Source organism: Egretta garzetta, unplaced genomic scaffold (genome assembly GCF_000687185.1).
Source record: "Egretta garzetta isolate BGI_Z169 unplaced genomic scaffold, ASM68718v1 scaffold32, whole genome shotgun sequence".
Classification (NCBI taxonomy): Eukaryota; Metazoa; Chordata; class Aves; order Pelecaniformes; family Ardeidae; genus Egretta; species Egretta garzetta.
The window spans coordinates 849,815-859,205 of NW_009259035.1; the positions used below are offsets into that span (position 1 = coordinate 849,815).

Here is a 9,391-nt window from a genome sequence, read left to right on the forward strand (position 1 = left end):
TCACGTGCGCCGGAAGGCTGGGATGAGCCAGGCCTTTCTTTCCTTTCTGTCCCAGGAAAGGCTGGAGTACAGCTGAGTAAGCTTCAGAGAGGTTCCTTCCTTTCCCTGCATTGCTGCTGTGCTGGACATTACCTAAAGCCGGGAAGAGAGGACAGGGAGGGGAAAAAAAAAAAAAAAAAAAAAAAAAAAGAAAGGACAAGACTCGGTATCTTAAGCACACACAGTATTTGTACAGTGTCCAAACCCAGTTTACAAGGGCTGTGTTCAGAGCTGTAGTTTGCAGTACCCAGACCGTGCAGGGAGATACTCCGCTAATCCAACATTTTAAAGTTCTACATGGCCTGATTCTACTGCATTTTTTATTAGCTATCTTTCCCCAGGTTATATATTATTTAGTTCCCGCTCTGATGAGAGAATTATGTGGGCAGAAGAGGAGTCAAGGGAAAGGGTAATATGGATTTACCTTGTGAAATAGCAGATAATGTCTACCCATCTAGACCCAGCATGGTTGTCTCAATCTAAATTACACTGTGCTCTAGCTTTCCCCAGATCAAAATATCACTTGGACCTCCCCATAAATCATTGTGTAACTGGGTTTGAGGCCGACCTATCACATTGCCATGGGAGTTTGAAGCAAGGTAGAAACTCAGGGAAAAAAGGTTTGAAAATTTGATTTTTCTATAGCTGTAGGCCCCACTAACTACACTTAACTTTAACTCCCTGTAAAGCAACTAAACATTAAAAAAAAAAAAAAAAAAAAAAGCAAGCAAAACCCACTGTATGCTCTGCTATATGATCTCTGCTGCCAGAGTTCAGAGGATCAGAGCTCAGGCATCAGAACGCATGGAACTACAGTGACAGCAGCACTTAAATTTCAATCAGTTGCTCCTTGTTTCAACCTGAAGCAGAACTGCACTTTAATTAGACGATAATTAGTTTAGCGAAACTAAAAAGGTGACAAAATTTAACACTGATGGAAATAAATACTTCAACAAAGAAAAATTATCCCGTAGAACTCACTGCCGCAAGATGTCATTGAGACCAGAAGCGGAGACGGATAAAGTCCTGTCGAACTTAAAGTGGATGTTCTCATGAGCTGTACAGGTAAATCATTTAAATTTTTTTTTTTTTTTTTTTTTTTAATTTTTAAAAGGGCTACTAAACAAAAATAAACCATAACATCACTGCATTAAGAAGAGGTTTCCCATAAAGTACTCGCAGTTTGTGTTAAAACAACTCAGTCTCAGGGTACACCACCCTTTTCCTGAGACCTCTCCAAGTCGCTCACGCCAGGACCCGTAGCTGAACGCCTCACCCGACGCAGCAGAGCGATCCCCCTGTTCAACAGCTCTGCGCTTGTGCTCCCTTCCTGCAGATCTCCTAAGGCACTGTGGAATTACTGTGCACTTCCAAATGCTCGAAAGAAATGTTCATCTTAATCATCTAACAGAGTTGTACTTTTCCTGAATTTCAAGAACCCTTTCCAACCCCAGACTTACCCGTAATTCATATTGTTATTCTACACATTTTTATCTACTAGAGACAGAGAATGGGAATTTCAGTTCTGTGGAAAATTCTGACTGTGGGAGGAAAAACAAATTATGGATTACAATGAAAAGATAAAGTTTTGAGCTTCCCTTGAAGATTATTTTTTTTTAGATTTTCTAATGTCAAAATGTTTCATAATTAATATTTTAAGTTTTTTAAAATAGTTTAGCCAATATAACTGGAGTGCTAGTATACTGTCAAAGCTTTTCTTTCCTTTTTTTTAAGTCTTGCCTTCAAAAAGCATTGAAATTGATAGATTTCCTAAAAACATTTCAGTTTAGATTTAACTGCTTATTGGGAGAAAAAAAAAAGAAAAGAAAGAAGCACAGACAGCGGGACTAGGGACAAGAGATTGGGTTGTTTTCTTTGACCAGGAGCGTCCAACTTCTTTCTAGGGTCAGGATGCAAACGGAATCATACAACTGAGAAAATGAATACGCTGGAGATACCGTTACCAACGCACTGAAGGGCAGGCAGCGTTTCATGCGGGACCTACATCACGACAGCTCTACATATCCAACCAGAGCCCAAGCGACTGTGTAAGGAAACCACATACTGCTGCAAGCAGAAAATAACAAATCGTCCATTTCTGCTCAAACAGCTTCAGAGACCGTCACTGTCAAGAAAAAGGAAATGCTCTGGAATATTTCGGCTTTACATTTGTGTTCCCCACTAAGCCTGGCTTCCGTTTTTCAGATGTGAATTCTGTAGAAGGCCAGTTATGCTCAGACCTGTAGAGAAAACTTCAGGGTTATTCACCACTTCCGTCTGAGGAAAAAACCCTCAGAGAACAGCTAGTTGGCATGACGCTCAAAGATGGCATTCAAGTCAATGCAGAGAAATCCTACAGGATTTCCTAATTTTTTTTTTTGTGGTAATTATTGTAGCAGTTCCTACCTTGCACTTCTTAAATCAGTATAATGAAATACTGTGGGTTGATGGAGTACTGAGCCATCTTGCCCCTAGGATTACAGTTTGATTATTTGCATCACCAGTCTTGTTGGGAACCAAGACTGCAGCTATCGAGACATTTATTTATGCTCCATCTGTTTGCCAAGAGGCGCCTTCTTTATGAGAATTGCCACAACACAGAAGAAAATGTACCCAACAGGGTGACTAAGCAGCCTTGTTTCAAATTCCTAAATAATGACCAACATGAGTCAACCTGGCAAATTCTGAAGCCCACAGAAGAAAACTGACGTAAAATAGGAAGTATAAATAAAGGACATTGGGAATGCGTTATATAAAAGTTCTTATTGCCAGCACCTGAAAAAAAGGACATTAAATGTTCCCTCCTAATCTCATCTCCCGCATGCTGGCTACAATACCATCTAATTGTAAGGCTTTCTAATCTATGGCACCAGAAGTTAGAGCCTAAAATGCTACCGACATTTGCAATACATAGCTCCTCTACAGCCAGCACCTTCCACAGACCAATTCTTCGAGAAGCAGCCTTAGCAAGGTCATAATTACACAGACTAGATGTACTGCAAACCTTCGAAATGTGCACCACGCTGACTAGAAACTAAGTAAATTATTATTGAGCGCCTTGAAAAATGAAAACACAATTAAAACAGCATGTAAAAAGTCCTGCTTTCCACACCTCTGGAAATCCAAGAAACTTCTCAACATCTTCACAGAGGTATGGGCAGAGTGGGTGATTATTAATGGCTCGCAATGATGAGTAAGCACACAGCCAGAATCACAGCCTCTCTCACACCCTGTTGCAGAGTCAGCTCTTAATCACTGCAGTCGCTGCTTTCACCAGATTCGACACGTTCCCATCGCATGGGAAGTTGGCTTTTTAGGGAAACCTGCCCCCAACATCGCCTGCTCAGCAGCAAGCTGAGAACAAGCATGTCCCCAGGGCATGACCCCAACCCTACACCAGGTGCCTGGCTGCATCTGGGAAGTTCTCAGTTAGAACGTTAGGATTCTTCATTTTGCTCATTTTTCCTACCTTCCCCCATGGCAGCGTAAATACCGGGAACTGTCAAGACCGGCGTAGCGTGCACTGTGCTTGGGAAGCAGCAGATGTTACCCAAGTCCCCTGGAAAGCTGGCTTGTTGGGATGGCACCTGTTTAACTCCCCACTGCTCTCAAAGTGTCCTGGCTTTTATACCCACCCACCGCTTTTTTGTTGTTGTTGTTTTGTTTTGCTTTTCATTCAAGAAAGCACATTCAAAGTTTTCCAGCTAATATCTATCTCCTTAAGTAGTAGCCAAAACCATGATATGAAGCCTTGTTCAATTGTTGCAGAAACCAATTCATTCTGGACTACTGTCCTCCCTAACATTTATCAAAAAAGAACCAATGACTAGCTGAAGGTCAGGCTAAAAATAAAACGAAATCAGGCACATACGCCATCTCACCTCATGCCTTGAAAGCAAGTTTGTTTACGGCCAAACTGACAGCGAGCCAAGAGCTGATTTTGTTACTCCTTTAAATGGACATTTTCTGTAGCAAATAAAAGCTTTTAAAGAGCAAAGAATATCCAAATAAATCCCTATTACTGTGGCCTACTGAGCATCATCAGTTTAAAGTCAGAAGGGTACATCTGGCTAATGATATTCACAACGCACCACACCTACTTTTAATCATGCTGTAGAAAATGAGAGAGGTAACTGGTGAGTCATTCCACCCAGTGCTCCTCCGAGTGTGGTTAACATTTACCTTGAGTTAGCAATTCTTCCGCGGCATCAGACATGTCCACACGAAAAAGCAAGTACTGTTGGGCCTCCAGCAGAAGACCTGGGAAGTCTTTTTCAACGGAAGCAAAATGTTCAATTTTATTTTTCACAGATGCCAGCACCTGCCAAAACAACAGTAACAATTACTTCTTCCTCCCTTGCTCCCAGTGCAGCCACAGACTGAATACTCAGGCTTTCTCTAGCTGCATTAAAATGGAGTTATGACAAAAGTTATGGTCATACAGAATTTCCAGCTCTTTCCACAGATGTAATTAAAACATTGAAACGAGATGAGCGGCTCTCAGGCAGGTGGGAAAGCAACAGGTGGAACTGAAAAGTGTTAACATAAGGTTTAACGAGACACCAAAATACTGTTCCAATAGGCATGACTAATGCTCGTGGTCAAATACCTGATAAAGTGACCGCACACTAGGCTGAAACACCATGTTGGTGTTGAGCAGAAAGGAGCGGAGAAGAGGCTGTGGATAACTTGCCAGCTGAGTAATAATCCCAATAAGCAGCAAATTTACATGCAAGGAATTCTCCAGCATGTTCTCCAGCTTTGACAACACTACGCTGATGAACGGACCTGCACGGGAAAAAAAAAAAAGAAGGAACCAATGCTTTTGTTCTCACAGAAGAAAAATCCTAAGATCCAGGAAACAGGCATTTAAAAGGAATTTTGATCATCATAACCAACCCAATTAGACCTCCCACATGCTAGTTAAAGCCAGCAGGGAAAAAACCCAAACTGTATCTGAACAGACAAACCAGACTTAACAGAGTTGCTAAAAGCTTTTGTGACTAGAAGCGCTTTTGCTAGCTAGCCACTGAGTTTACATTAATGGCATATTTAACATGCATAACTATCCTACTTTACATGTGCCAATAAGGCTTTAGCCTAGTATGGTGTGGTCTACTTGAAGTTAATCGGAACGGTACCACTAGTTTCAGTGCTAACAGAATCTTCCCTTTTCACTCTTGTTGTGCCTTATTTCTACACAAGGACTAGGTGGCAAAGGAAATTATAGCTAGCTTTTTTGTCTTATCAAAATTACTGTGGTGGTCTAAAGAAAATATGAAAACGCTACTCTAAACATAAAAATCAAGACCTGCGACAGTTCACATGACAAGAAAAGGCATTTTCAGTACTGCAAACAGTCACACAAAGCAGGGAAGACATTAAAGTAGATTTATAAGCAAAATTATTAGTAGACGTAGGCTTTATCATATAAATGTCACCAATAAATAATGGCTGTAGTTTGTGTATTCATGCTGCAGGATAACCACTGAAACACAGAAGCATTTACCATGGAAGTACATAAACCCCAAGTGCTCAAGGTAAAGAAACCTTTGCAAGGCTGAGCATGACTTTAGCCAATTACTGTGTATCGTTAGACAGAGATGCTCAAAGCAGTCCGTAAGAGTAAATTCTTAGAAATATCCCTCATCCCACACCCAGTCCCACCTCACCATTCTAGCAGTGTAAAAGCTAGGGAAACCACACAGAAGAATCCCTGGGTGACGCAGTTACGGCATGGCTAACTCTGAATATGCCACCCTAGTCCCCGACACAAGATGTATGCCATGAGCATTTCTAGAGTCAAGAAGGTGGCCATAATCCGACCCCATGCCAGCTCCCCTCAGCTAGCAAACAGCTGCCATTCGAGCTACCTGGGCATAGTTTAGCCCAGGTTAAGACGCCGGCTGTAAACTACAGCAGAGGCTAAAGCAGTTCTGGGCCAGCACAACAGTAAGCATCAAATGACAAGTGCCTCCGTTGCCACTTCACCTCGCAGAGCACCACTAAAGGTTGAAGTCTATCATGTTTTATAGCGACTGTGAGTACAAAGCAAGCACTCCCTCGAGACTCATCTGTCATGGCTAAGGAAGAGGGAAGGTAGGAGGGCCAGTGTTGACATGGCTTTATGTGGCTGCTACCTTTCAACCACCACGTCAGCCATCGGAGCAAAGGTTTGGTATCACATCCTGCAGGAACCCCCCTGCCTGGGTACCCAGTGGAGCAGCCCCAAAACCTTTTGTTGAAATAGTTTCTCCTGTCCCACAATAACCTACTGCTTCCTCTCTCATGTTCATGGAGATATTTTCACAGAGCTCCTGAGGACCACAGTGCAGTGGGAGCTCTACTGTAGCAAGAGGGATTGCAGGAGGAGGAATTGAGATAGATCACTGTTTCTCTCCTCAAGGTCAGACTTCAAAGCTGAGTAGCTAAAGCTGAAGGTAGTACTTGTTACAGGTGCTGTGTGCCCCTGCAAGAGGGGTTACCAAGACATATTAAAAAAATTCTCAGTGGTAGAGCGACTTTTTCCCCCAAGAAATTATTGGAATGAGAAATCAGAGGAACTAGGCAGAGTTCGCAAGCCTTGTAAGAAGAGGGTTGACAGATGAGAAGTCAAAAAATTATTCCTTTCCTGACTGTGCATCTCTATGTGGCCATGAAGCCAGGCACTGACTTGGGGGGGTGGGCAGGGAGCAGAATAGAAATTCCTGTTCCTGAAGACCCCATTTTTTCTTGCTCAGGGGAAAATAGGGATAATGGTGTTTAATGCTTTTAAATTGGACATAGACACCAACAGCACATTTTCTTCATAGAGAATCTTTGCAGTGCTGACACTGGGTGTGGGAACCTCTGTCTGTTATTTGATTCTGCGGAGAGAAGCCCCATCCCATGACAGCATCCCAAAACAGTGAAAGCAACCAAAAAAATCTTTAACACAGACATCTACAAACATAATATAGCATTCCAAATTAAATATATTATTATCTTTGAAAGACACTGCAATCTCAACATTTCTGAAGTATTGTTATGAGCAATCACTAAGATCTCCATTAAAGCAAGGTAAACAGCCGAAGAGTGAAACATGTTATGGATGGGGAGCACACAGCAAGGCTTTTTGTGGTTTGGGTTGGCTTGGTTTTGGGGTTTTTTTTCCTCTTTGTTTTGCTCAGTTCTGATTTTTTTGTGGGGTTGTGTGCGTGTGTGTGTGTGTGTGTTTTGGTTTTGGTGTGGGTTTTTTGGAAAGGAACAAGTGGAGAGAGGGATTAGATGAAGAATGAGAGACAGGGAAAACATTTTTGAGCTACATTTGACAGCAGATAATGGGAAACAGAAAGGTTTGAATGTGATTAGCTTCTGGTACAAGGAAATTGCCACCACAGCAAAAATACCAAATTGATTGAAAAACAGGCTGAATTTTTCAATTAAGAAACAGTGCCAGGCATGCTGGCCACAGCTGACCAGAAAGGGCTGCATTTCAACGGACAAAAATGTTTTCCACGTCCTTTCAAATGAATGAGAAGACATCTTCTAGAGGTTTTGTTTTGGATGAGGAAACCTAGACACATTACTATTTTGTATTATTTGCATTGCTGTGGTATCTAGGAGACCTAATTTAAAGATCAGGAACATGCAGTGCAAGGAGCTGTATGTACAAAAACAGATCAAAAGCCCCCTTCTAACCTCCAGTAGCACTGGCATTGCCAAATGGCTTGGACAGTCTGCAGAGACCAAGCTTAAATTGCTGCCTGGCACAAGGCGGAAAAGCATACCAACAGCGAGGGCAGACCTGACCTTGGCGGAGCAGGATGCCAGGGCAGAGCATGGAGACAGGCACGTACAGACATGGCACCAGTGCTGCCACCTCGTGCTAAGATGTGAAATAGCAGAGAAGAAAAAAAAAAATGGCAACGTGGTACCACATCCATAGCATCAGCAATGAAAGCCACCAGAAAAACAAGTTATTTACCTGGGCTCTGCATATTAGAACAGTTACTCCAAAAGTTACCCCTTTCAACTGCAAAAGCTTTCTCTAGAATGGTGGAGCTCTCACATACAAACAACATAACCCCTGCTCAAGATTTTAAACAATTACAAAAAAAAGCAGCCAAAAAACCCCTGAGCAACCACCATTTGCTGTCACCATCCTGACTGCTCTGCTCTATTTTCACGTTGGATCTCTCACTCTCCTTGGACCAGTCCCAGCTATTTGGGCTATACCCTCTTTAGCACCAGGACTGTTCCTTACTCTGCACTCATGCTGCATGCCGCGCAGTGTGATCTCATCTGGCCACCTTTAATCACCACAGGCCTTCCTGTATCTTTTATGTATGTAATGAACAGGACATTCCACCTGTAAATGGAGCACTGCGGCTCCTCGCAGCGTGCTCGGGAGACACATCCTCCTTTGGTCCAAAGGGAGATGACACGCTCTCCGCAGAAGGGGTGTCTGCTGAGAAATTCTCAAAGTCCTCCTCCTCTTCTGCAGGAGAGACAGGGTCAGGAGTATCCAACTTCTGCTCCTCCAAGCTTGCACTGCTTGGCTCCAGTTCCTTAATAATTTTGTCATACTGTGCAATGAAATCCTCACCATCTGTGCTCAGTAGTCTTACACTTAAGTTACGATCTGCCTCCTGAGGAGAAATCTTCAACTCTAAGTCTGGCTGTGGATCAATCTCAGTCATTTTCCAGTTTATTTGTTCTTTCATTACACCTTGAGTCAAGCTTGAATTTCTCTTACTGTGCTCATCCAAGTGAGTTTCCAGCTGGCTTTTTGCAAGAGGCCCATTGACTGCAGTCTGGCTTTGGACCTCACATTCTCTGGCTACATTTAAAGTTTTCTCCTTGGAGTTGTCATCATCTTGAGTATCCCTCTGGGCACATAACCTGTAAACCATAACATCATCCTGAAAGTCTGATTCCTCTATGTAAGATCCTTTGATGAGCATGATGGCATTTTTTTTCATTTCTTGAATGTGTTTTGGTGGCTCTGCAGGTGGCTGCATCTCTGTGCTTCCCAGATCATCATTTGGTTGCGGTGAGCTCACATCAGAACCAGGAGAAATCCCTGTGTCGTAGCTATCATCCCATTCTAGCTCCAGCTGCATCTTCTCACTGAATGGGGTTACTTGAGAGGAGCTACACATGCTAGGTGTCCTTTGCTGGAGCCGAAACATGGGGTGTTCCACATCTGCACCATTCTCCTCAGCAAGCGTTTGGATAAAGGTGTCTGGGTCAGGGTTTACTCCATCATACAAGGCAGACCAAACCTTACAATCTTTCAGACACTGGAGGATGGCTTCTTGAGCTTCCCCCAAGTACTGCAAGTAGCTGATGTCCACAGCTTTTGCATTTT

General features: G+C 42.8%; 1 protein-coding gene across 1 annotated transcript in view; it reads right to left on the minus strand.

Annotated features, from left to right (window-relative positions):
- FAM160A1 (family with sequence similarity 160 member A1) overlaps positions 1-9,391 on the minus strand; it is a 37,615-nt gene that overhangs the window by 120 nt on the left and 28,104 nt on the right. The window contains 4 exon segments of the mRNA XM_009634829.1: positions 2-132; positions 4,222-4,360; positions 4,649-4,827; positions 8,390-9,391. The exon segment at positions 8,390-9,391 is cut by the window's right edge and continues 4 nt beyond it. Coding sequence (XP_009633124.1) covers positions 2-132; positions 4,222-4,360; positions 4,649-4,827; positions 8,390-9,391 — 1,451 coding nt within the window.